At 37.8% G+C, this 27,778-nt stretch overlaps 2 protein-coding genes across 5 annotated transcripts; both read right to left on the bottom strand.

Annotated features, from left to right (window-relative positions):
- Positions 1 to 568: 568 nt before the first annotated feature.
- TPMT (thiopurine S-methyltransferase) lies at positions 569 to 27,777 on the bottom strand. Of its 4 annotated transcripts, none has more exons than XM_058177893.1 (9): positions 27,642 to 27,777; positions 25,834 to 25,992; positions 23,833 to 23,925; positions 21,775 to 21,907; positions 21,015 to 21,067; positions 19,608 to 19,682; positions 17,277 to 17,362; positions 16,378 to 16,422; positions 569 to 730 (listed from the first exon to the last, which is right to left on the bottom strand). In XM_058177893.1, the coding sequence occupies exons 2-9, from the start codon at positions 25,971 to 25,973 to the stop codon at positions 678 to 680; spliced, it is 678 nt and encodes a 225-aa protein (XP_058033876.1). In that variant the 5' UTR covers positions 25,974 to 25,992; positions 27,642 to 27,777; the 3' UTR covers positions 569 to 677. The 4 variants fall into 4 exon arrangements, with proteins under 4 accessions (XP_058033876.1, XP_058033875.1, XP_058033873.1 ...); XM_058177892.1 differs by lacking the exon at positions 569 to 730 and adding an exon at positions 13,299 to 15,766; XM_058177890.1 differs by lacking the exon at positions 569 to 730 and adding an exon at positions 13,299 to 13,785 and having other exon boundaries at positions 27,642 to 27,775.
- On the bottom strand, positions 5,803 to 8,666 carry NHLRC1 (NHL repeat containing E3 ubiquitin protein ligase 1). Its single transcript, XM_058177881.1, has one exon. The coding sequence runs from the start codon at positions 7,612 to 7,614 to the stop codon at positions 6,412 to 6,414; it is 1,203 nt and encodes a 400-aa protein (XP_058033864.1). The 5' UTR covers positions 7,615 to 8,666; the 3' UTR covers positions 5,803 to 6,411.
- Position 27,778: the final 1 nt, after the last annotated feature.

Genomic DNA, 27,778 nt, shown 5'->3' with positions numbered 1-27,778 from the left:
GAATTAGAATGTGTGCAGTTCTAACTAGAGTATATATTACAAAGGATTTTATAGAGTTGTAAAGAAATGCAGAAAGAAACAATGGCTGTAATCAAAATTAGTGGACCAACTTTTAGAAAAAAGGTTAAAGGGAATTTAAAAATATCTTTTGGTGTAAATAATAGGACCATGTTTTGCCATTAAGCTGACTGGTTTAGTTAAGATAGAAGCACCTCTTTGTTGCAACATATTGCCAGGGATATGATTTGCTATCATAATTCTGATGACCTGAATGGAGCAAATGTGATGCATTGATTAAGGCAGTATAAATATATAAAATCAAGGGTCCAGTTAACATTCTGTCTCAATGTTATTTTCCAATGAAGAAAAAAAAAGTGGGAAAGAGAACCAACTATGGTTCTTTGACTTCAACAAGGAGGAGAGGAAAACCTTGGAGATAAGATAAAGAAAGAGTTCCCCAATGGAAGTCTTACAACTTCAACATTAACGCTGCAAAATTCTCTTTACTTTGTTTTCGTATATCACAACAGTTGGAGAACTGCCAAAGAACTTGCATGTTACACAGTACATGGTACAACATTTGTCCCAGATTAGTACAAATACAGCATGTAGAATGGCCCAGATATTGGTTGCTTTGTTTTGTAAGAAGTGCTGGAATCGATTCTCCTTGTTCGCCATCAACATCTAAGCGAACAATCTGTTGATTCCAAAAATCTGATGATCTTCGTTTCTTGAAGGGAGACAGATTAAGGTAAAAATATTACAACAGCAATGTTACACTGTATGCAATTATGTTTCAGGCAGGATGTTGTTTGCAATTTGTTCTGACTTTAATTTTGCTCTGTGTAAACCTTTGGAACAAAGCAGACCATGTTGCTACACTGAGTACCATGTGATTGTGATGTCCCTGAACTGGAAAAAGAGGACATCCATAAAGGATGACAGTTTCTGAGCAATAGCTGCAAGGCTGTTTTTAAACAGAGGACTTCACATAACATTCGAAAACTAAAACCCAGGTCTCATACATTCAACTAAACAAAGTTATAGCTTAAATGCTAGCCTTTCTCATACAAGAAAATGCTAAAAGAAAGATTTTAAGTTCTTGCCATATTCAAAACAATCAGATTCCACTTTAACCAGGTGTAGAATGTTATAGGAAGCTATCCAGTATGTCGTTTCTCCGTTTCCTAAATTTTGAAAATGGTGGTGCCTGAATATCTCCAATCATGATTGCAGAAAATAGGATTTCAGTAACAGAGTTGTTAATGCCTGGAATGCACTACCAGACTCTGTGGTCTCTTCCTAAAATCCCCAAAGTTTTAACTAAAAACTATCTACTATTGACCTCACCCCATTCCTAAGAGGTCTGTAAGGGGCATTCATAAGAGCACCAGCGTGCCTACCGTTCCTATCCTAATGTTCCCTTTGATTGTATCTAATTTCATATAGTTATTACATACTTATGATTATATATATATGCTTATATATCATATAGTTATTTCATGCTTATGCTTATATATAATGTGACAAATAAAATAAATAAATGAATGAATGAATAAGAATAAATAAAATATTGTACCATTCTTCTTTAGAATGTTTATCAGGTTTTATTATTTTCTTTGAAGGTAGGAAATAGATAACGTTTGTCCCATATGCAGTTTGCAAGTCCTTAAAACCCTCTTGGTGTGTTTTTCTAAAATGTAAAGGATAATGGAGAGAAGGGAAAATGTGTACAGGAGACACCCTTCTTGGCCCCCCTTTTGAGTTTAAATTCTGAAAGGGTCATTTCCATTGCCTGTTGCATCCCAGACGTGCTTGATTTTCACTCTCATTTCAAGTCAGTTCAAAATCAAATCTACAATACAAGAATAATAACAGACCCGTTAGCTCAATCAGCTGAGCAAGTCTAACCTGGGGTACTGATGGCAGACAGGGTAGACAGGAAGTTCTTCTCTTTTTGTTGGCTGTCTTTCCTTCCATTTACAAAACTGCAAATAGTTTCACTCAAATGCAAAATAGGTCTGCAATGTTTGCTGATGGATTTAGGTCGTGTCACCCTGAAACATCTGAACTGCCCCAAAGATGAACATTTTTTTTAATTAAGTGTAATTTTGTAAAGAATGTGACAAAGGGAGGCAATTTTCTTGTGTATACTACATTAATACGTTCAATATATGTCATACTATACCAAGTAGAATTTATTGTATAGGTAGTTCTCACTTAAGGATTGCCCTGTTTAGCAACTATTTGAAGTTATGATGGTGTTAAAAAAGTAACTTTATGACCAGTACTTGCATTTACAGCCATGACAGGTTCAAGCACATTGCAACTGATGGGTGTTTATGACTGTTGCAGCATCCCACAGTCACGTGATTGTCATTTGTGAACTTCACAGCTGGCTTATGACAAGCAGAGTGAATGGAGAGTCTGGCAGTTAAAATTACAAGTTGCACTCGTGGTGTTTCACTTAACAACCACAAGTGATTCACTTAACGATTGAGGTAGAAGTAGGGTTGTAAATCCGTGGTGGTCGTGTGATGTCTTGCTTAATGACCACTTTGCTTAGCAATGGAGTTGCTAGTCCCAATTGTGGTTGTTAAGTGAGGATGACCAGGAATTACTTTAAGAAAATAACATTAACTTTCTAGCTGTGTTCTTCTTTTGTAGCAAAAATACAAAACAAAACAAGAAAACTAAAGGGGGCAGTAGTGTTGGTGTGATTGTTGGTGTTGGTATTGGTATTAATGTGGGAAGGGAGGCGAAGGAAAGGAAAAAGAGGGAGGGAGGGAGGAAGGAAGGAAGGAAGGAAGATAGCAGAAAGAGAAATAAAATAAGTAATGGGTGGCCTTGCCAATTTTGGTGCTCATTTTTACTCACAATTCATGGGTCCCGGACAGGAAAAGATTCTCCACCCTGTCATAGCATGCAGATGGAAAAAAAACCCTTGGTGCAATTTTAGTGTTAAGAATCTCATTCCAAAAAATGTAACTTTCTTTTTCCTAATATGGGAAAGTAGGCAATATGGGAGAGTAGGCATCCAATGGGTATCTTAAGCTTTCTCTGTGTTTTAAGATTTTTTTTTCTTACCTGCCTGCAAATTTTTAAAAACAGGTAATACCGTGTCTCCCTGAAAATAAGACCCTGTCTTATATTTTTTTGAACCCCTAAATATGTGCTTGGCCTTATTTTCAGGGAGGTCTTATTATTTTGGGGAACGTGGAGCAAGATGGGGCTCCTCTTGTCATCTGACCTGATTTCCAGCTCTGCGTTTAAATATTTTCTGGGGAGGCTTATTTTGGGGGGGGAGGCTTATTTTAGCGCATGCGCTCAAAAGCCCAATTGGGCTTATTATCAGGGGATGTCTTATTTTCGGGGAAACAGGATACTTTTGGTTTCCCTCTACTCTGGGGGACTCTGAAAGCCACGACTATAGGAACGCTGGCAAGTTGAACATAATTCAAGGCTGCACTTTATTATCCTTATAGAAGGATAATCCTTATATCTATATGCTTATAGAATAGATTTTTGGAATGAAAGACTTCCTAGGCAGAAGTATGAAAATTAAACCTCATGGCTTAAAATGAAAACAACATTCACGAGATCCAACTCAATTTACTGGCACTACATTTCTTTTGGCCTAGAGCTATTAAATGAATCAAATGCTACTGTGGTTATTTATAGGATATTTTAAAAATAACCAGAATACATGTCTGTGGATGTGGGCAATATGTATATATACTAATCCAAACTGTGTACAGTACAACCTTTCCTCCTGCCTCATGTAGTCAATTTGTTGATCTTTATTTTACTTTTCAGTACATGGAGCCAATGACATGACTAGTATTGAAAATACTTCTTAATCCTATCAGTTTTGGTAGATGCTTTATAGCTTTACTTCTGTAAGTGAACACGAAGATACTTTACTGACAGTATCTTGTCTGTACTGATGTGAAACATTTTTTTTTGCCAAAAGTAACTGTAGGATACTTGACTGCCAACTTTTTTTCCAAAAACCAAGAGGGGAAAAAAGAAAACATTATTTTTATCCTAATTCCATTCCTTTTTTCTAACTACAACATACCAGATGGTAAATTTTGTACAAATCATGGGAAGGATCCAGAATTAGCTTCCGGAGAATCAAAACGTTTTCTTCTATTGGCAGAAGGATCCAAGATTTAACAGCAGTTTGCTCTGAGAGTAAGAGATGGGGCATAAATTGCAGTGAGCCCTAATTTAGTGCTTTTCTATTCAAGGGAATGTCCCAGCCTTCCAGAGCATAAAGGAGATTGGGGAAATGACGAATATTGCCTTCCTTATTCTTCCACTCACAAGAACTCTGGACGCAATTCAGTCATTTGACTCAGTATTTTTTTCCATGTGGGTTTCCAAGAATATGTTTTTATAGCCTCTCATGAGTTTTTCATATGTAACCATTTTAATTTACATAAGAATGCTAGGTAAAGAGTAAAATTCCACCCGATTAACCCATGAAAAATGTGCTGCATTTTTTAACACCCCAGGAGTTGGAAAATTATTTGCTGATACAGATTCTTTTAAGTTCATCCCATAGAATTACTTGTATGTTCTTGTTAAGAAAACGGCAACAGCAGTTTGTCTTGTGTTGTGAGGAATACACCTGCATTTCTCATGTTGTGAATTCTAGAATCCTAACAACGCCAAGACTGAAAAAGCAGGAAGCAGCACCTACTTAACCACATGTAACTTTAAAGCTAAGTAGGATTGGGTCAAGTTGGTAATTGGATGGGAGATCACAGAGAATAACCTAGTTGCAGACTAGACTGGAAAACTGACAAAAACATTTGGAAAGAAAACAATGGCAAACTATTCCTCCATTTTCCATGGATGCGTTCATGAAGTTCACTCCAGTTGACTTTGAAGGAAGTTTAAGTCCGCTTTTTGTTAAATCTAAGTCAAATATCTATGTTAGCAGCAACCATGTTTATTTTGGAGTTGTTGTTGTTTTAAAAAGAGCATGGTTTTTGAGATTTTACCCTTTAAAGGAAAAGATGGTGGGGTGAAAATGCTTAAATTCCATTAGCTATCCCCCCTCCTGCCCCCTGCCCCAATGGGTCTCCAACTATATTTTATTCTTTGAAGATAATTTTCTGGATGTTTATTGGATGAAAGCAACCATGGGGGGTAATAGCAGAAAAATAACTCCAAGGCAAATTGCCAGAATTTCCTTGGGTTTTTTGGGGGGACAGGGAGTTTAAATTTAAATGGAATTTATAGTTCTGAAGACTGTATTTCTCCCTCCCTCCCTCCCTCTCTTTCTCACATAAAAATGTACTTAATACATTTAGATATATGTTACCTGCATATGAATGCATCAAAATATCACTATTATGTGTTATACATTTCATTCACATCCGTTAAAGAAAGGAATATTTAATGTAAAATATAATTCTGTATATGTACAGTAATTTGTCCCTTACATTGGTGAAATGGTCGATCTAAACTATATCTCTTCTTTGTGAAGAGGTGAATTTCTGAATTTCTGAGGTACTGAATTATCTTAACACTTTAATGCTTAATGCTTAATGTTCTCCACATGCAGGTTTGCACTGGTTTAACTAGCTGCAAGGTTTTAAAAAGAAATTAATATAATGATATGGAAGTGAGTCATCCTTATGCCTTGACTAGCTGTGAACATGTCACTCCAATGCCCTGCTTTGTACCATTTTAAATTATTTACACTATGATACTGCAAAGTATTTCCTGAAAACAACTTTTCCCAGAATAACTAACAAGTATCATTTTCCCTGATGTTTCTTGGGTCAGTCTTGGTTATATACCAGCCTTTCTAAATTTAGAAATTTAGTAGGTCATATGTGGCTCCATATATTTCTCAATTTACAAATTTAAATATCAACTTCCAGAATCTCAGTCAATTGATTAGAAATAATATGATTGGCAAGTTCAACGTAACTGGAGGGCATCGGGTTAGGAAAATGAACAGAAATCAGAATTGTTTTCTAATGTAGAAAATAAAAGAATCGTTTATTTTGTTTTAAGAAACCCTAACTTTCTGGTGAAAGGATCAAACAGAATGGCTTCGTACCATCAATAACCCAAAGAGAAATTCATCCTATCCAGAACTAAATATATAGTTTCAAAGTAGGTTGCACATGATTCCATACATTTTACTATGTTAATTCTAGTAGGGGTGATCATTTTGCGGTGCAGTTTAACTCAGAAATAAATTAACACGCCTTCCATTCGGGGAGGGAGATAAAAAACTGCAGAGCTAAGTTTGTCTCAACTTGTTTGAGCGGAAATCCATTACAGCTAAGCCAGGGAAGACTCAAACCCACCAGCCGGAGAATTAAGCATTTTGTATATTCTTCCTTGAAATTGTGAGCTAGTTGAGTACCACCCAGAGACCACGGTTTAGCTGAGAGTATATATTTTTAAAGAATGATCGCCCCCATCCAAAATGACTAGAGAATTATCAGATGTGAAAGTTAATGCCAAAGGATAGGAAAGGCCCTGAGTTATCAATGGTGTACACATAGGGAATTCTTCAGGTTTTCCAAGAGAGAAAACGGCTTGGTTATAAGCATCAGTTACTATTACTTGCCCTTCCCTGCTAAAGGTCACAGCACTGGCATGGACTTTGGAAGGGAAGAAAAGATGCAGGCCAAAACTATCCACCTGACTGATTAGCTGCAAGTCTCTGTTGAAGATTTTCAGCCTGGTATTGCCGTAGCAAGGTCCTCTGGCCATCAAGTGTTCGATGACAGCGATGGCTCCAGAAACTGGCGAAACAGCCACTTTCCTTGGGTAACACAGGCTAGAGTACAACTTTTTCACTCCCTTTAATTCTCCCTTTTTAAAGTCAGCTGACAAGCAGTACAGAGCACCTGCCTCCGAATCGGTCATAAGGATGTCGTTTTGTGGCAGGGTGTCAAGTCCCCACGGCAAGGAAAAGGACTCTGCGATGACCATCTTGCCTCTGCCATCACAATCGAACACTTTGACCGAACGATCCCCGCTATCTGTGACCACAATATGGCCATCCAGCGTGACCGCAACATCAGTTGGGTACCTGAGGTCATTTCCCGATTGCCCTCTTTCTCCAAACTGCTGTAGGCAGCTGCCACTGAAACTAAACAGCTTGATTCGTTTCTTGCCATCGTGGGCTACCGCTAAACAGCTGGAGCTCTGACACACAGCCAGTCCCGTGGGGTTGATCAGCGTCCCCCAGCCTCCGAAAGAAAGATGAAAGGTAAAGACCTGAGATCCAGGGGCAGCCACAGCCTCCCGTCTCCCTACTGTCCTTCCAGCAACTGGAGTCCGAATGGCTGAAGGACTCAAGATTTCCATCAGGTGCAACAACGGCAAGCAGTCGCTGGTCTCTGAGGCTTTGCAAGCCCTGCGACAGAAAGGGCACTCCAGCCTGAAATTCCGAGGGTGGGCCAGAGACATGACACACTCCAGGCACATCACATGCCCACATGGCAAGTTCTTCGGCCGATGTTTTTTCTCGGGGTTAAAATTTTCAAAGCACACTTTGCATTCGAGCAGATTGTTCTCAGACTGATCCAGCAGGTCTGTCATGATTTCTGTTTGATCAGCGGCTTTGGCAGTCATTAGACGTCTTAAGAGGATTGATTGTTGCGCTGCTGAGGAGTGGGGGGGAGGGAGAGGAGTGCTGTGCCATCTGGTCACATTGGTGTGGTCACAAGACCCTCTTACCTCAGAGGCCTTTACGGATGGCTGCAACCCACAATGCAAGCTTGCGTTGACGTTTGCTGCCCTCTTGAGGACATTCGCAAAGGTTCTTGCGTGAGGAACATCTGGATGCAAATAATTGATGCATTTTGTTTTTCTTCATTGGTTGTAATGTGAGAAAAAGGAGATAGAGCTATGCCCTAAAATTGCTGAAAGATGAATCCCAACAATTGTAGTATTGCCACATAAAGATATTTGTTCCAGTGAGTTTGGTAAGCTAGCAAGTCTGTCTGATTCACAAACAACTCACACAAGATTAAAAGTCCAGTAAAATAGGCAGAGCAAGGAAGGGAAGGGTGAAAGTTGATTTGGCAGTCTTGGCTGATTAGAACTAATAATATAAGTAATCCTTTTTTTATTGATTCCAATTAGGACCTGCAATTCAGTTGTTAAGCAAAGCGATGGCTAAGTGAAAGTGCAACTACGATTATGATCTTATTTCAACTTTTTTTTTGCTTTACAGACCTGCAAAGATTGTAAATGTGGGTATTGGTTGCAAAACTGCTTTTTCATCATCATTGTACTGTAGCTGCAATTTGGCACTAAATGAAGCAGTCACTAAACAAGGACTACTTGTATTCACAGTTTTGTTAAAGATTCTTCCCTTAAATGTATTACCTATAAAGTACTTTGGTAGCTATTAAAAAAACCTAATAAATAAAAATCTTAAAAAGCTAGGAATGACTAGGTGGAAATGCTGATCTTGGCTGATCCCAAAAGAATCTTAGTAACACAGGATAACCAGGAAATTCAAGCTTGGACTAGGAAATAAAAAAAATAAAAAAGAGATATTGGAAGAAAACAACGGTAAAGTAAGTCCCTGTGCTTTCAACAGCTTAATGTTCATTGTAGTTGTATTGTACCTATAGTGAGTAAAACAAAGTTCCACTTACCAAGATGCCTTATGTTACAACTTATAAGAAGGGAAGTAGTTTTAAAAAGAACTTGGTTGATCATTGAACAGATCAGTATCAAAAATAGAATTACAGAAAGTCACCAGGACAAATTAGCTACCAAAGGAATTACAGCAAACATAAAGGAAATTTTGGCATGAAGGAGGTTTTATAGAATTAGCTGAAGCTCTTCCTAAAAATGGCTAGCTCTTCCTAGTGTTTATTGTGTTAGGAAACAGTTGTTGTGGTTCACCAGCAGCCTGCGGACCTGGCAGCGGAGTCAGACAGTGAGGAGGCTGGGCAGGACAATGGGCCAGTCCTGGAGTCGGGAAGGCTCATACAAGGGTCTGCATCAGAGTCAGAGATGGGGCCACGGCCATCTGGGAGCAATGCGCGGACTCCAGAGCCTCCAGAGGCAGACAGCAGAGAGGCAGAGGAACAGGAGCCTGTTCCTAGTGCACGCATGTGAAGAGCTGCCAGAAGGCAAGAGCAGCTGAAGCAAAAAGGACGACTCAGGAGAAAGGCCAGAAGATGATTGGCCACTCCCATAAGGCTTAAAAGAGCAACAACGAGCCGTTGGGTTCTTTGTAGAAAAGCAACGTTGATTCCAGTGCTTCTTGTCAGTGTCTCTTGAATTTTGTGAGGTTTTTGCCAAGAAAAACCTTTGGCAGGTTGTCAAAGACATCAAAGGTTGGTGATAAGGCCGAATAATTTGTTTTAATAAAATAAGTTTGTTCAGGAATGAATTGTGTTTGGTAATCACTACTTGGCCCTCAGTCACAACAACAGTGTACATTAAAGAGTAAAAGCAGGCACACCACCTTTAACCTCTCAGTCTTGCTAAATCGACAGATAGAATAAGAATAGGATATCAACCTTACCAGGTAGATCAGGTGGGGCATGTGACCAAATAAGTTAATTCTACTTTATTTTAATGCTACACTAATAGACTCTACCAAGTCTGAAAACAATTCTCTTGCTGTTACCTTCAGAGTCCGATAATGTGGGGGGTTTTTCCCTCCTGACCCTCTTATTCTGCCTACTATGCAGCTGGAGGCTATGCTCCCTCTTAACCTGACTGTTCCCTAGGCAGCATCTCTTCCTCCCACCTCCCAAGGTTTTCCCCACTATCATTATATAGGAAGGCAATTTGGTTCAAGAATCTGGGATCTGCAGAACTACCTTGACCTGAGAGTAAGTGGGCTCAAATTCCCCTATATCAGTCAGCAGTGTCAACTTTTCAAACAATCTTCTACCCTTCCAGCTATTTCTGTCTGCTGGGTAATCAATTCTGAATCATTATCTTGATGTAAGATTAAATGCCATCTTGTCCTCATGTAGTGAAGACTTCTAGGAAAAAAATCTGCAATCAATGGAACTGCTGCTCTGGATTCCTTTATGCAACAGATCAGGTAGAAAGACAATTCAGTGAATGAATGATATCAGTATTCTGATATACAGGATAATTGATCCACTAGTCTTTCTTTTGTAAGCACAAATGTTTACATGCACCCACTGTGCCTTTTAGGGAGAGAGAGAAACAGGCTAGGAAGTAAAAATCACTCACTGCACTCACTTTTTAGATTAAAACAGGCAATTGTTTTTTATTTTTGATGGCATGATGCTGGCTTTCCCATTTTGGTACTTTCAGTGGCTAATTCTATAAGACAAAGATTTGGCCATGGGCAGCTCAATTTTATTATCCATTCAATATGGCAGATTGTTGTGGGCAGATAGTGGACTTACCACTATAACAGAAACATTATAGGCGTCTCCGGTTACTTGGCTATATTCACCCTTAAACTGAAATAGATCTTTGAATATCACATTCCAAGATCTCTTATGGGGACCACATTGCGGGATATCAGAGTACTATAATTACCAATTACCCCTGAAATGTATCTGATGACCCAGTACCATCATCAAAGATGCAGTAATGATAAGAAGGTAGTATATAAGCAAAACCTTTCTTTCTTCTCTGGGTGAAATTACTTCAAGACACCTTAAAACAGAGTCGAATCTCCATTCCTAATTTCACATGTGGGGGTGGATAGAGAAGAGGGCAAAGGCCATAGCCACAGCTAAGTAAGGAGCTGCCTACAGTATATGCCCCATAAATTAACTAAAGAGGGGAGAACCCCAGCTGTGAAATATCTTGTCCATATTGCACAAGTGCCATTAACTGGCTGGGGCTTATACTGCATTTTTAAAAAATATTGGCAATTAGAACATCACTTTTATGTATTTTCTGTGACTTCTCTATTATTGTTTCCTGAAATAAAGGGAAACAAATGTTTTCTAACACTTAGACATCACTGAGTAAAGTTCATATCATATTCAGTCTAGTAGCAGATTAAAAACAAAACAAAGTTATTATAAGACATAAAGATTTTGTGAGCTTCACTTGATTTATCAGATGAGCCAAGTGCTGGCAAAAGCTTATGCCTTGCAATAAAATCTGTTTTAAAAGGTACTGTGAGACTCTGATCTGGGACTACTGTAGAGTATAGGTAGTTCTTGACCTACCACCACAACTGAGCCAAAATTTCCATTGCTAAGCAAGACAGTTAAGTAGTTTTGCCCAGGGGTGAAATGCTCCCGATTCGGACCGGATTGTCTGATCCGGTAGTGATGGCGGCTGATGGTTCGGAGAACTGGTAGCAAAAATCCCTGCCAACCCCCCATGCCCAGCTGATCATCAGAGGTTTTTTTTTTTAAACTTTTAAAAGCATTTTTTCTTTGGCCGAAAAAATGCTTTTAAAAGTAAAAAAAAAAAAAGTATCTGATGATCACGCGGCTCAGCTGGGTGCTAGCCAAAAAAAAAAGAGGAGGGGGGAGTCTGTTTTTCCTCCCAGCAGGCTTCCCCCGTTTTTTGGTTTGGCTAGCAGGCTTCAGGGAAGCCTGCTGGGAGGAAAAACAGGGTATGGGGGGGGGGTTTGTTTTTGAGAGAGAGAGGAAGAAAGGAGGGTGGGAGGGAGGGAAGGAAGGAAGGAGTACAAACCTGGCACTAGACGCAGCTTCAGAGGATAATGCAGGCCTGGAAGGGACCTGGAGGTCATCTAGTCCAACCCTGCTCCAGCAGGACATTGTTAGTGAGTGTCTGTCTTTTGATCCCTCAGTCACATGGTTACATAGCCACGCCCACCCAGTCACAAGACCCCCATCAAGCCACGCCCACAGAACTGGTAACAAAAAAATTTAGATTTCACCATTGGTTTTGCTCCATTTTACCACCTTTCTTGTCACAGTTGTTAAGTGAATCGCTGCAGTTGTTAAGTTAGTAACATGGTTCTTAAGTGAATCTGGCTTATCAGATCTATCAGAAATATAAAGCAAAAATGGAAGGCCATAACTGTATTTTATACTCAACGGCCTTGAAGAGTCAGAAGTCACTGCTTTTTTTCCTTCTTCTTTTCATATTACATTTCTTTTCCCCTTTGATCCTTATTTCCATTTGCATTCTATGTTACAATACGCTCTTATAATAATATATTACTTATTTTAAATATAATAAGCATTTTTTAAAAAAACCACATTTGTTTTCTTCTTCCTATCTCTTTTATATTTTTATATTGTGCTTTTCAAATTATAAACAGATGATGAGATCTCATTTGCTGGAAATCTTTCATAAACTACTCTCTTAATACTTTTCAAATAAAGAACTGGTAACCAGACAAAACCAGGCCTTCATGTTAACTATTTGTGTACCTGTCACAAATAGAATTGCCCATAAAGTATGAACCAGCTTTTGATATATTGGGCTCTCTTTTTCCAAACAGCTTGGTGTAAGCGACAGGCAATAGCAGCCAAGCAGGATGGTATCAGCAGAAGTTACTAGGGTTGAAAGTTTCCTGAGCCTTGCCAATGATTTCTTATTTATCTCTCCCTAACCCAGTTGGTGATTTCTTACCATGGGGTAAATGACTCATTCTCCTAAGCAACGTCAAACTTTTGGCATACCTGCCACTGCTTGAAAATATATCAGCAATAGTACTGCATGCAGGGGGAAAAGAAACAATCTGCACAAACTTGTTGATAATTCAATGATTCTGACTTCTGGAATTTCATGCTGGCACATTCTCTTCCTGCCTCAGATTGCCTGGCTGAACTTGCTGCTCAAAGCAGATGCCAGCGCAAAGCTGATCTTTGCTGATCCTTGGATAAGAGATCACAAGAGATCTCGCAATAGTATTTAGAAACTTGTTGCTGGCAATCCTTATGATTTATATTAATATATTGACCATCAATTGTGTTGTAAATGTTGTACCTTGATGAACGTATCTTTTCTTTTATGTACACTGAGAGCATATGCACCAAGACAGATTCCTTGTGTGTCCAATCACACTTGGCCAATAAAATTCTATTCTATTCTATTCTATTCTATTCTATTCTATTCTATTCTATTCTATTCTATTCTATTCTATTCTATTCTATTCTATTCTATTCTATTCTAAACAAAATCTTGGGAAACAACTGTGGAGAATCTCTTCCATATCCTTGTCACAAAAACTACTCATACATGTCCATAGAGTCATCCAATTTTAAGCGTGACTTGAGGGAAGTTTTTACCTTATACAAGAGAAAAGCTGTGCGCCATACATCAGGAGGTGGACCAGGCAGAAATACTACAAAAGGCAACAAACACACATACAACAGGAGGCCTCTAACAGAGGTTTTACTGAGCATCCTACAGCCAAGAAACCTTTCCAGCAAAGTCAATATTGTGTAATGTTACAAATTTATTTAGCTCGGCATAATGCTGATTATTAGGATGAACCCCATAAATGGGAAAATGGCGAGAAAGCACAAATACTGATTTAATTCTTGATATTCCATTTTAAAACTGTAGGTTAAAATGTGTAGGCAAATGCAAAGGCAAATTTCAAGAAGATTATTCTCAGAGATATTGATAATAGAAGAAAGTATCTGAAGAATGATTCATCCTTAGAACAGAAACATTATGGTGTCTGGCAACCAAGTGGTTTTTCTCATTTTCCGAGGAATAGGTCTAGAAGTCATCTCGGTTCTTTCAATATAATCAAGTATAAAACCTCCCATAAATAATCTAAACCCCACTTCTTATGTCTCTCTTCCAAACAATGGACTTTTTCAAGACATTGAATATCGCAGTCTTTTCCTGGGAGGAAAGAGAGAGAAAAAATGACTTTCAATGGTTTTGACAACATTCAACATTCAAGGTTGACTCAGCCTTCCATCCTTCCGAGGTGGGTAAAATGATGGTCCAGATTGTTGGGAGCAATATGTTGACTCTGTAAACCACTTAGAGAGGGTTGTAAAGCACTGTAAAGTGATATATGTCTAAGTGCTATTGCTGTTCATTATCCTTTGGGTTTTGAATAAACTATTCTTTCCCCTTCTGTTGCACATTATAAATGCCTCATATGGAAAAAGAGTGCTTATTTAATAACTCTTATCAAAATAGGATTCCTAAGCTTATACGCTGCTATGATAAAATCTCTTTTAATCACTTTAAAGTGCTCTCACCTAATGCTTTAATTAATAGAGAGGCTGTTAATAGATTTTGCAATATTGGTGTATGATGATGAAGCTATTTCCTCTGTGTGCTTTTGAGTTAAAAAATAAGCCTCCTGAATGAAAGACTACGAATGCAGCCAGGCAGCTATAACAAATAGTGGCAAGAGTGAGAAAACAATTATGTGCATTTATATTGAGAGATGTTATTCTTGTTAAAAATTAGGCCCAGAAGTAGCCTACCAACAGGGGACAGCCCCTCCATAAATGGAAGGCATTTTCCAACTAAAACAAGAGTCTTGCATGAGGAATGAGATTTTAAAATAACGCTGTGCTTTTCTTAGCACTATGCATGCCAAAAACCTTGGCCAGTCTCTCAAAACTCATGTCACACAAAAAACTCACCCAGTATTTACGATACATGCTAGTAGAAGCAGTTGCACTATTTCAATTAACCAGTGGAACAGCTTGCCATCAGAAGTTGTGGGTGCTCCATCCCCTGAGCTTTTTAAGAAGAGGCTGGCCAGCCATTTGTCTGAAATGGTATAGGGCTTCCTGCTTGAGCAGGGGGTTGGACTAGAAGACCTCCAAGGTCCCTTCCAACTCTTATTATTCTGTTCTGTTCTGATCCCTTATGGACCACGTTTTCTGCCAATGTCCAACTTCCCAAGTGCTGTTCTCACAAAGTTTTGCTCAATAAGCCATGAAGCATATTAATGCAAGGCTACCACAAATATGAGGCATTCTTTACTGTACTTTGTACAGCTTTCTGCAAGCAGAAGGCCATGGCAACAAGAATGTTTTCCACCGGCATCACTCTAGATCAGGGGTCCCCAACCTTGGCAACTTTAAGGCTGGTGGACTTCAACTCCCAGAATTCCCTAGACCCCTGCTCTAGATCCAACTAGCTTGAAGCAGTGCAGAGAAATGAGTCATTTCCATGTGGCATAGTCGAGATAACAGGACTTGGTATGGATTGAGGCAAAAAGAAAAAGTCCCTGTCGTAGGTCTGCAAAGTAGATTTGCCCAAAGTAATTAGCAAAGGTGAACACAAAGTGGTGTTAGATTTATAGTACAACTCTGGGATCTAAAAAGAGTTAGAATAAATCCATGAATCTAGATTGAATTACTAGAACTCAGCATGGAAAGTAACCTTGAACTGGAAGGATACAGTATCTGTTTGCTAGATGTGCAGATTCAAGTCTCTTTTTTTCCTAGCACAAAAATTGGCAGGAATAGATTGAGGTCGTTTATATTTATCCTGAGCTTTTGTTTTGGATTGCATGTGTCTAGATTCAATTTAGTAGGAACATGGTGGCTCAGTGGCTAAAACGCTGAGCTTGTTGATCGAAAGGTCGGCAGTTCAGCGGTTCAAATCCCTAGTGCCAAATAATGGAGTGAGCTCCCGTTACTTGTCCCAGCTTCTGCCAACCTAGCAGTTCGAAAGCACGTAAAAAAAATGCAAGTAGAAAAATAGGGACCACTTTTGATGGGAAGGTAACAGTGCTCCGTGCGCCTTTGGCGTTCAGTCATGCCGGCCACGTGACCACCGAGATGTCTTCAGACAGCACTGGCTCTTCGGCTTTGAAACGGAGATGAGCACCGCCCCCTAGAGTTGGGAATAACTAGCACATATGTGTGAGGGGAACCTTCACCTTCAGATTCAATTTAGGAAATAAACATTCCTACATAATCTCCCTGCATATTTTCAATATATTACTTTTGTTTCTAAACATTAGCTCCCAGACATTACTAAGAGTATGTAGGACAATAGGTCAGAAGAATAAGCCTGAGTAGCTGACCTCCAAACAGAACAATCATTTGAACAGAGAGAGAAAAAGATTCTTCATATAAGCAAATGTATATCCACATCAGCAGAATGCATTATTTCATGTGGACACTTTCTATTTCAAAGACCTCAATTTAGTGGACTTTGCATGCAAGGGAGAAATATTTCATTACACTGAATGTTTTGTCTATTAAATCTAGATTTTTTGTGTGCAAATAATGCCACTTACACTGATTATGCAAATAATGTAAGTTGACAGAAATGTCACTCATTTAGATTTATCATACATTTGGATGTAAACAGCAGCCCCTTCCCCAAATACCATATTAAGGTACTGGCTTGGGGATAGTTAGTTCCCTCCTTGTCTATGAAAATAAGCATTTTCATTCTTGAAGTGGGCAAGTGCCATTGTAAAGCACATCTGGGCTTTTTTTTTCATTGACTCACCAAACAAACTTTTCACTTCTGTATCATCAACATAGAATGGTGGACCTACAACAGAAAAGATAAAGTTAGAAATTCAGAAGTTAAAGAAAACCCAGTCAAAGCCCTAAGTGTTCACTTTTAAGAAATGAGAATTCAGGGATTTATTTAGTTTAATGTCAATTCAGTTCATAACAGTCCATTTATATTTCGAAAAATAGATGAATGGCAGTAGAAATGTAAGGAAAAAAAGGACAGTCACTTGAAAAACTTAATGCAATGGCTTGCTCTTGATATCTGAAACTGCACTTCCAGTTTTAGTTCTGAACTAAATGTTATAAAATTATGGCAGATTCATAGAATACTGAATAGTAGATTTTAAAAAAACTGAATTGTCATTGCCACACCCTAGAGACTCATGAATATTTTTATTGTTCATTATAGTATATTCTTATACGTTAGTGATCTGGTTTGTTTTAATCATTTTTTGCACTAAGTCGTGTCTTTAAATAATTAAAAAAATAAGTAAAGTATCATGGTTGCCTAGTTTAAAGCTAAATCCATGAAAAAGACGCAAATTACTGAATAAATACAGTAATACTGGAAAGGATTAGAAAGGATTTTCAGACCCACATTCACTGAGGGGACCCTTATCTGTTTAGACTTGCTAAGCCTGCCCTCTAATCATGCTAGACTAGTGTTTCTCAACCTGGGCTACTTTAAGATGGGTGGACTTCAACTCCCAGAATTCCCCTTGTTGGCTGGGGAATTCTGGGAGTTGAAATCCACCCATTTTAAAGTCACAAAAGTTGAGAAACACTGTGCCAGACCAATCCCATACTAATCTTAAGACCTTACTTCCAATTACAAAGGATGTAAGATTCTCCCAATATCTAGCTGAGACTTTATTCCCAATGTTTTACCTTTGTGTTTCCTTGCATCATACAACAAAGTAATTAGAAGGCAGCGACACATTCTGTTCATTAGTGATAGTATCAACTGGGCATAGCTAAAAGGAAAGGACAAGAAACACATACTGGGGAAAGCTGATATTTTATTACAAAGAAGGAATTGAAAATGCAGAACATAAGAAAAGTTGGATTCACACAACATGATGAGCTGTAATTCTTAAACCTTTTTAAAGTCACAATTGATGCAGACAATTGTCTTGCTAACTACACTAAAACACAACTGATTTACTGAAAAGGTTGGTTTCATATAATTATGCCAAGCCAAAACTATGCTGTAGCGTAGCATGGAGTGTGAAACAACACAGTTGCTACTGCTTCCTTTTCCTTTTCCTGAGAGCTGAAGGAGACATATACCGAGTGTCCATTTTATCTCCACAACAATCCTACGACGTATGTTGTGGCACATTTGAGGCACATTAAGCACAACAACACACTGGATCTCAGTCATATATGTGTGGGGGTGGGGGAAGAAGCAGGGTGTTACTTAAATATTCAGATTCAGGCTTTATACTGGCTGAGTTTGTGTGCTATAAGAGCATATTTGATTTTACATGCACACAATACCGATATATATGTTTAAACCCCTGCTTATGTCATAGTAAATCCATGCTCTACTTACAGAAGAGCCTACTTAGTCCGCCTTAACTAAGTTCAAGTTTGGGAAGATGAGGACTACAGATTAACTTAAAAATAGTTCATTTAATGACTGAAGTTACAATGGGCCTGAATACTTTCACACTTACAATCCATTGCAGTAACTCTATGGTCATAAGGTCAAACTTCAGACACTGGCAACTAATTCATCTTTATAACGTTTACGGTGTCCTAGGCTCAGCTTTTGTGACAAGCAAAGTCAAAAGGGAAGCCAGATTCACTTAACAACCATGTTACTGACTTAACAAGTGCAGTGATTCACTTAACAACTGTGGCAAGAAAGGTTGTAAAATGGGGCAAAACTCAATTAACAAATGTCTTACTTAGCAGAAATTTTGGGCTCGTCGTAAGTCGAGGACTACCTATACTTAGCCTGTGCAATGAAAGACAAGTAGCACTGTCCAGAGAAGGCACAGATCACAGTTTAGAGATATCAACCAATATCTACAGAAGCAAGTAACATCATCCAGATGTTGGTTAAGAATTAAATTAAAAAAGCAAAGCGCTCCAAAGTCCAGATGTGAGCAATACCCAATATAGAGGCTAAGAGGATAATGAAACAATTGTGGAGAAAAGTGTCAAGGAACTGTAGAGAAGCTATTTTGAATACCAAACTGTTCTGTCATTTGCACCTCTATAACTGTCTGGTTCGGTTCTGCAACCCAACAAGAAAGACACAGACTTCAGAGGATAATTAGAACTGCAGAAAAAATAATTGCTACCAACCTGCCTTCCATTGAGGACCTGTATACTGCACGAATCAAGAAGAGGGCCGTGAAAATATTTGCAGATCCCTCGCATCCTGGACATAAACTGTTTCAACTCCTACCCTCAAAACGACGCTATAGAGCACTGCACACCAGAACAACTAAACACAAGAACAGTTTTTTCCCGAAGGCCATCACTCTGCTAAACAAATAATTCCCTCAACACTGTCAGACTATTTACTGAATCTGCACTACTATTAATCGTCTCATAGTTCCCATCACCAATCTCTTTCCACTTATGACTGTATGACTATAACTTGTTGCTGGCAATCCTTATGATTTATATTGATATATTGACCATCAATTGTGTTGTAAATGTTGTACCTTGATGAACGTATCTTTTATTTTATGTACACTGAGAGCATATGCACCAAGACAAATTCCTTGTGTGTCCAATCACACTTGGCCAATAAAAATTCTATTCTATTCTATTCTATTCTGATGGGAAACCCATCCTGAAGCAAACAGTTATATACATCAGCAAAGTTTTGATGGGTCTCTCAGAATATTCGGTCCATTGCACTAACATGCTGCACCGCATTTCCTACCAGGGTAATGCTGTCAGTAGAAGAGAAATAAAGTGTTTGAGTACTGCTGTCATTCAAGCCTCACCACACCTTACATGTTAAGCTGCGATGGCGCACTTGTGATTTAAATGTAATGACCGTGTTATGTCAAGTATCCCAATAATTATTACATCTAATATTGCAAAAGTTATTTAGCAAAGACATCCCCAGTACAGAATGATTGGAACAAGTTAATCACTCAGGAAGGAAGAACAATTTTCTTGGCACCCCAAAACCTCAACAAGCAACATTGTGGTTCCTGATATGAACATAAAAGGCAGTTCCCAGTTACTGACCGTTCTCTCTCAGAAGGGTTAACAGCTACTAGAGAACCTCTGTCCCAAATCCCATCAAAATGACCAGTGACAGAGCTAAAGGGCAGGAAAGAAAAAGTCACATCAAACATCATAAGTACTTTTTTTAGTCATATCAGAAAAGCAATGTTGCATTAAAAATATATATATATACAGAAGACAAAGGTTTTAAAATCCACACGAGCAAGAAACAGCCTAAAGATACAGCTTTGATACAGATGCTGAAAGTTTTACAGAACTAGGGAGAATGTATTTTACTGCAATATGCTTGATATGATCCAAGAATCAGAAAATGAATTGATATAATTGCTTCATTTGCACATAATGCTACGCTACAATATGATGCATTCATTCTGACTTAGGATCATTTGTGAACCAAAACACATTATGACGTATGCCATAGCACTTACAAAACCCCTAACTGGCATCCAGGAAGTCCTCACTAAGTTTTGTCACAAATCCCCAAACTTTGCTAAGATCACTAGATCTTATGAAATGTCAATATTCTCGCATGAGACCTTATGACACAAGTAACAAAGTATCAGGAGATTTGATGAACTAGTGAGTTTTAAAATGAATTCAGAGACCTGCACCATTACACAAAACAGGCAGTCCTCGACTTACAACAGTTCCTTTAGCGACTGCTCAAAGTTACAACAGCACTGAAAAAAGTGATTTATGACAATTTTTCACACTTACAACCGTTGCAGCATCCCCATGGTCACATGATCAAAATTCAAAAACTTGGCAAACTGACTCTTATTTATGACGATTGCAATGTCCTGGGGTCATGCGATCACTTTTTACAACTGTTTCACAAGCAAAGTCAATGGGGAAGTCAGAGTAACTTCACAACTAGGTTACTAACTGAATAACTGCAGTGATTCACTTAATAACTATAGCAAGTTATTAGTAGTAACTGTAGTAAAATGGGGCAAAATTCACTTAACAAATGTTTCACTTAGCAACATAAATTTTGGGCCCAATTGTGGTCATAAGTTGAGGGCTACCTGTATTATGTCATAGTGCTCAGTGCTTAAAATGATAGATCCCTGGCTTTGTTTTATATATAATCTAGCCCAGGGGTCTCCAACCTTGGCAACTTTAAGACTGGAAGACTTCAACTCCCAGAATTCTGGGATTCTGGGAGTTGAAGTCCTCCAGGCTTAAAGTTGGCAAGATTGGAGACCCCTGATCTAGCCCATTTATCAAATATTAGCAGGATGTGTGAGCTCAGCCAATGTCTATTTTCATGGCATGAAAAGCTCTCTACCCATCATATACACACCTGAGTCAGAGTAAGATTTCCCATAGATGCCTAGCAGGTAGAGTTGAAAGCTATCAAACATGTTAAATGTGTGGAAAGACTCAGTATTAATTTCTTCTTACCTGGTTAAATCATACAGATTGCAACAGTAGAGAGAAATATTCAGAGATGTGCACTACAATGAAAAATAAATGGTTTGTTTTTTTAAAAAAAGATAAAGCAACAAAAATGTAACTAACATTTTTAACATCTAAACATTCTATCTTATTTTATTATTAGTTGTATTTTCTTAGTGCCAATGCTATACTGTTTCTACAGGCATAAAACATAATTAAGCATTAAAATAATTCAGTACTGACATAATAAAAGCAATAACATGCTTTTTCATTTCATTTTCATTTAAGATGAGCTTTAATAGATATGATGTGTATATGCATATATTGTATATAATGCTTAAGGATAGTGAACTATCTAGCCTTAAACATGCAAGGTGTTTATTTACATTTCAGTTTAAATAAAGGAACTTCAGAAGTGGTTCAAAAGGGATGAATTTTACAGCTTTGATCAAGGAGTTCCCTTCTATCATCAAGACATTCTATTCTTTCAATAACAATTATAGATTTAAATTCCACTTTCATTATTAATACCCTACTGCTATGAATACTTCTTTTGGGATAATTAATATCATTACTTCATTACATGTATTTTAATGATGCCCAATCCTCATTGTCGTTATTTTAATTCAGGTTTTGCAAGAATCCATATTTTAAATCAATAAACAGAGACATACCTACTTTGGGCCACTGATAAAACATTTAGGGTAAGCTACACAAATAAACATAATTACATTTCTACGAAGAAAACAGAGGGTTCAATACATACCTTCAATAATTTAGCTCCAGGGATTTCTGGAACCATTTCTTCTGAAAATGAAATATTTTGTTCCATGAAAAAGTCCTTCAAAGCTCTTTCACTAATTTCCACACCAACCACATGGTGTCCCATGTCAGCTAACCTACACAGAACAATAAAACATGCCACGTTTATTCATTTGTTACTGTCTGAGGTGTTTTGTTTTTTTTTACAATAAAAGAAGACAGATCAAAGTTCTCTTTGTGTTAGTGGGCAACTGTATATTATAAAAATCAGGATATTGTCTGTGGAAAGTTCTATTATTTTTAAAGCAAATAAAACTTTGGACTGAAGAAACTGAAGCACAAGGCAATAGAATGGTAAGCAGCAGCACTGAATGCTTTGTCCTACTTTGCTTCTCTACTTTTTGTAAGACTTTTTAACCTGCTAAATATCATGGGGATTTTTTTCCCATTAAGTTAAAAGCATAGGGTCCCTTCCTTCCCATTTTTTCCCCAATAGCTATGTAATAAAATTAGAATATGAAGATGTAGCTGCGTGGAGGACTACAGCACCTGTTTTGAATGTAAATCTGGTCCAGATTATTAATTTACATTTTAAAAGTTTATTTCCACATTGATTAAATTCACTCAAATGGTGGATCCTTGATAAACTGGGAACGTTTGACAAAAAATGGCATCATAAACCATCAATGGACTTATATAATGAATGAGATTCCTCCCCCGTCCCACACTTTGTTCAAACATAAAACTTTCATATTTTATTGATTATTCTAGGAGCAGGGAGCAATTACCCCTGCAGATGTTGTTGGGATATTAGGCTTAGGAGCTTAGGAACTACAGGTTGTCCTCGACATACAACCACAATTGAGTCCAAAATTTCCATTGTTAAGTAGAACAGTTGTTAAGTGAATTTTGACCCATTTTACGACCTTCCTTGACATAGTTAACTGAATCACTGCAATTGTTAAGTGAGCAACATTGTTAAGTGAATCTGGCTTCCCCATTGACTTTTGACTCTCAGAAGGTTGCAAAAGGGGACCACATGACACTGGGACATTTAAACCGGAAAAAATACATGCCACTTGTGAAGCAGCTGAATTTTGATCATGTGATCATGGGGATGCTGCAATGGTCACAAGTGTGAAAGACATTCAAATGTCACTGTTTTCAGTGCCATTGTAACTTAGAACATCACTAAATCACTGGTTGTAAGTTGAGGACTTCCTGCATAATTAAGCAATATGTGGACAGTCACATGTTTTTCAGCCTTAGACTATTCTAATCACAACTCTGTATTGACTCGCTGTCACTTATTTATTTATTTTATTTATTTATCAAATTTATCAGCCAACGCCTCTGTAAGGGGTCTAACTGGTCTCTGCACAGCTTCTGCTTGTTTTAACAGACAATGGCTTGTCTCAATAAATTGATCAAGCTATAAAGGAAGACATTTTAAATTGGATTTACGATTAAATTGTTTAAATCCTAATCCATATTCACAACCAGACAGCCTTCAGATGTTTTGGATTCCAGCTCCATGTGTCCATGTTTATGGATGATAGATGCTAACGTCCAAAGCTTTAAAGAATGGTAGGTTGAAGAAAGCTGGCTCATTTCTCAGTTTGAGAAGAATGACTTAGCAAGGTGAAGATTTTGAAAAACAGAAGTATCTCAGTACTCATCATCAATTGATTCCAGAAGGCATAATGAGAACCAAATATGATGAGCACCAAAAAAATTTTTTCCCGTAAGGAATAATGTAGTGAGTCACAGTTGACACCAACAAGTTCTAACTTGTGCATTGAGTACCAAACAATGAATAAAGGGACAAAATTATCATGTTAAAATGCACTATGTACCAATTTTGATGAGTTTCAAGGTACTATTGTACAGGGCTTAAGTTTGCCTAGTGAAGGGGAAAATCACACGGCTGAAAATACATGAGGGACTCAGCAAAATTACCCAATCTTTTTCTCCGTGTTTTATTAGTTGTTATTTGTTTATATCCATGAAGTGATATAAGTGAAATCTACATAAAACTGAAATGATCTGACAACTCATTTACCATTTCATTTCAACAGCTTTCCCACAAAGTGGAAAAAATATTCTTAATTCCTTCCTGCCATTGACAAAGATATCCAAGTATTTCTTGAGGAATCTGGAACAAAAAAGAGAAAACAAAATGTTATTTTTAAAAAAGAACATATAGTAAACTGATCTTCACACTCAGATTCTTATAGAACCTTAATAATTTATAAAATACCAATTCAAATACTGAGCTTTCTTCAGCACAACCTGATGAACTATATTAAGAAAAGCTAAACACCTTTACTGAAAGTAGCCAACCAAGGAAAGTTCTTGAAAGCAACAAAGGTGAAGGCTGAATATAGAAAAGAAACAATTGCAATTTGTTAATTGGAAGAACAAGCAAATGTATAGTCAATACTTGAAGTATATAGAAGCAAAAAAATGATTAAAAAACCCACATGGAGTCGGTTAAGATCAAGAGTCTTAAAGAAAGAAACTGAAGGCTTTATTTAATCAGCTCAAGAACAAGCGCTGCCAACTAATTGGCATGAAGGGGAAAATTCAATATGTAACAACAACACCACATGTCACATTTGTAGTTAAAAGGTTGAAAAAATTGACTATTTGATTGGTGGGCTGAAGCCAAATTCACAGACTGTAAACAGCATTGTGATTTAGTAGTTGCCAGAATTATTCATTGGAAACTTTTGGATTGGAATATGTTAAAATTATTAGGATTATCAAGTTCAGAAGGTTTGGAAAATGACGAGGTTAAGATTTTATGGGATTTTAAGATCCAAACTAAAAGGCATCTTGTTCATAATAGGCTTTTTATAAGAGCTGTTGAAAAGAAGAAAGTCTGGTTCATTGATATTACTATTCCCAAACATGCTAGGATTGAGGAAAAACAATTGGAAAAAAATACAAAATATATCAGAACTTGCAGATCAAAGCTAAATGCTTAGAGAAAAAGAAATCCATTGTTATAGTAATTATGATTGGAACCCTTGGAACAATACTAAAGGATTTCCTTGATATCTGGAAATATTCAATTTATTAGACCTGAACATATAATTTTACAAAAAACAAACAAACCAAAAAACTCACCTATCCTGCTTGGAACTGTCTATATTCTTAGATGCTGCCTTAAGAATTCTTAGGTCCTTGCTTAGGACTAGAATTATTTCTACCAATCTTAGATTGTGAATCTAACTATGGATTATTCATGTAAATAATAATAATACCTCTTTCTATAAGTGAACTAGAATTCACCCTATGATTCCGCAAAGCAAAATAATTAACTATCCTGAATTAATAGTCCTCAAAATATATTTCCATGGCTATGAGTATAGATAAGTCTTTTGTGATCATGACATGGAGAGAGATATAGAAAGAGGGGGGGGGGAAAGGGGGGAGGGGAATCTGCCCTAGTATACTAGTACCATATACCAAGGTGTTGCTCAGGGACGTCTCTAGACTCTTCTATACTGCATATAGCGGTACCTTGGTACTCAACTGCTTTGAAACTCACTGAATTTAATACACAATGCATTTTGAATGAGCATCTTGTCCCCCTAACTCATCATTTGTTGAGTACTCAATGAACAAGCTAGAATCTGTTGGTGTTGGCTAACTAGGAACTCAGTATATTATTCCTTATGGAAACAAATGTTTGGTATTTATAGTTTTTAGTACTCATTGCATCTTCCAGAACCAATTAATGATGAAGTACTGAGGTACCACTGTATAAAAATGTAATAAACAGAAGCGAACATGCTAAAGAAAAAAAATACAAGTTACAGTATCATTTTTATTTCAAGAATATCTCCAAGGCCAAAAAGGCTCAATAAACTTAATTGATGACTGCAGCTCAGTCAAAAGCAAAGATGGCAAAATATAAATTGGCATTTCAAAAGAGGTCATTTGCCCCTAGGCAGCTATGCTGTGAATTTCACACATTTTGCAAAGTGGCAATGTTTTTTTTAAACTGACATCAGGCTGAAAGTCATGAGGATTCCTTGGCTAGCAGAATACTTACGGATTTACTTCCTTTTTATGAAATCCAATATTGTTTGTTTCCCAGCAATTTAGCCAGTCTTTTTCAGTCATCACGCGATCCCACTGTAACTCTGGATCATCGCAATCTTCATTTCTAGAGGAGCTGGAGGAATTTTCCATGGTCCAGATAACCTTTGTACTGCTTGACATATTCAAAAACTACACGTAAATTATTGACATTCCTTTTAAAACCTTTGTCTAGGTTCATAAGATAATGGGTTTTATACTCTCAGGCTAAAAATCGTATTTAAAATAACAGTGCAACATATGCAGAGAGCTACTGTGTTTCCCCAAAAACAAGACCCTGTCTTATATTTTTTCGAACCCTGAAATAAGCACTTGGCCTTATTGCCATGTGCTCAAAAGCCCGATTGGGCTTATTATCAGGGAATGTCTTATTTTGGGGGAAACAGGGTACCATTTGCGGAAATAGCGATTTAAAGAATTATATTTGGCTTTCCTCCTTGTTCACCTCACAGCATACATCCAATAACCAATCTCTTTCCACTTATGACTGTATGACTATAACTTGTTGCTGGCAATCCTTATGATTTATATTGATATATTGATCATCAATTGTGTTGTAAATGTTGTACCTTGATGAAAGTATCTTTTCTTTCATGTACACTGACAGCATATGCACCAAGACAAATTCCTTGTATGTCCAATCACACTTGGCCAATAAAAATTCTATTCTATTTTATTCTATAATGTACAGGATTGCTGATTTCCTGAACAAGTGAAAGTAGTGTGTGTATGAGAGAGGGAGGGAAGAAAAGGAAGGAAAAAAAGAGCATGCTATATGGTTATGTTAATGAATGTCTGCAGGACAGGGAAAAGACAAAGAGCAGAATGATGTTCTTTAGGTTGCAATCATGTTTAGAAGACTCCAGCATGATTTCTAATCCCAAGCATGTTACAAAAAAATGCTACCAAACTGCTACCAGACCCACAACAAATTTCATAGCATCCTAAATTGATTCAAACTGTGATCAAATTCTCTTTCCCAATTTCCTGATTTTTTTTTGAAAGCACATATCCACTTTTCAATTATTTTCCTGGGTGGCTTCCTACTTCCAATAGATTAAAGATGTATTTTCCCAATCAACATTAAAGAGATAGACTACTTTCCTGGGTGCTTTTCTAATTTAAGGTCCCAGTCAATGCAGAACTGCTCTTTTAGAATATCCAGAAAGTTCAGATAGAAAAATGTGGCGAAAATTCACTGGACTTGTTTCAAAACCGCGGCAGGCCTTCAATGTTTTTTGTAGAACAAAATACCTGAAAAATCATCTCTGCCTGTGTGATTCTGTCCATTATTTAAAACATTCCCAGGGGTCTTTTTTCCTTTAGTTTGGAGAGGATGTTAAATTTCTTTTAAAACGCTGCTTTGTTCAGCATATTAAAATATACTGGTTGTACCCTCCGATCTTCAGATTGTTGTTTTCCTGCTGTTAGATGTTTTATTGATCCATTAACTACTTCTAAAGGTTTAAAACTGAAAGCTGCATTTATTCCTGCAGTTGTATCTCTTTCCACTCAAAAGTAAAACTTTCATTGCATTTTCTAACAAACATGAGTAAACTTGCAGTCACTGAATTTAAATCTAGCCAATGCTACCACTGATAATGTTATCCAGTTTGAATACGAAACGTCTTCAAGAAAACCACCCAGGCTCAAAAGAGCACCAGGGACACCCCCGCCGCCCCCGTTCCTCCCTCGGACCTGCAACTCGACAAAAACAACCGCAACTGGAACAAAGCCGCGGGAAACGAAAAGCAACCTGACCGAAGTGTAAACGGCGGGGACGAGGCGGCAACAGGGGGAAGCTTGGCTCAGCTCCTCGCTCCTCCGGAGGCTCAGCCGCTGCACTGCGCGCCGCCGCTCCTTCAGGCTGGGCAAGCGAGGGCGCGCGGCCGGAGAAG

The sequence above is a fragment of the Ahaetulla prasina genome, chromosome 3 (assembly GCF_028640845.1).
Source record: "Ahaetulla prasina isolate Xishuangbanna chromosome 3, ASM2864084v1, whole genome shotgun sequence".
Classification (NCBI taxonomy): Eukaryota; Metazoa; Chordata; class Lepidosauria; order Squamata; family Colubridae; genus Ahaetulla; species Ahaetulla prasina.
This window is presented reverse-complemented; position numbering and strand designations above follow the sequence as displayed.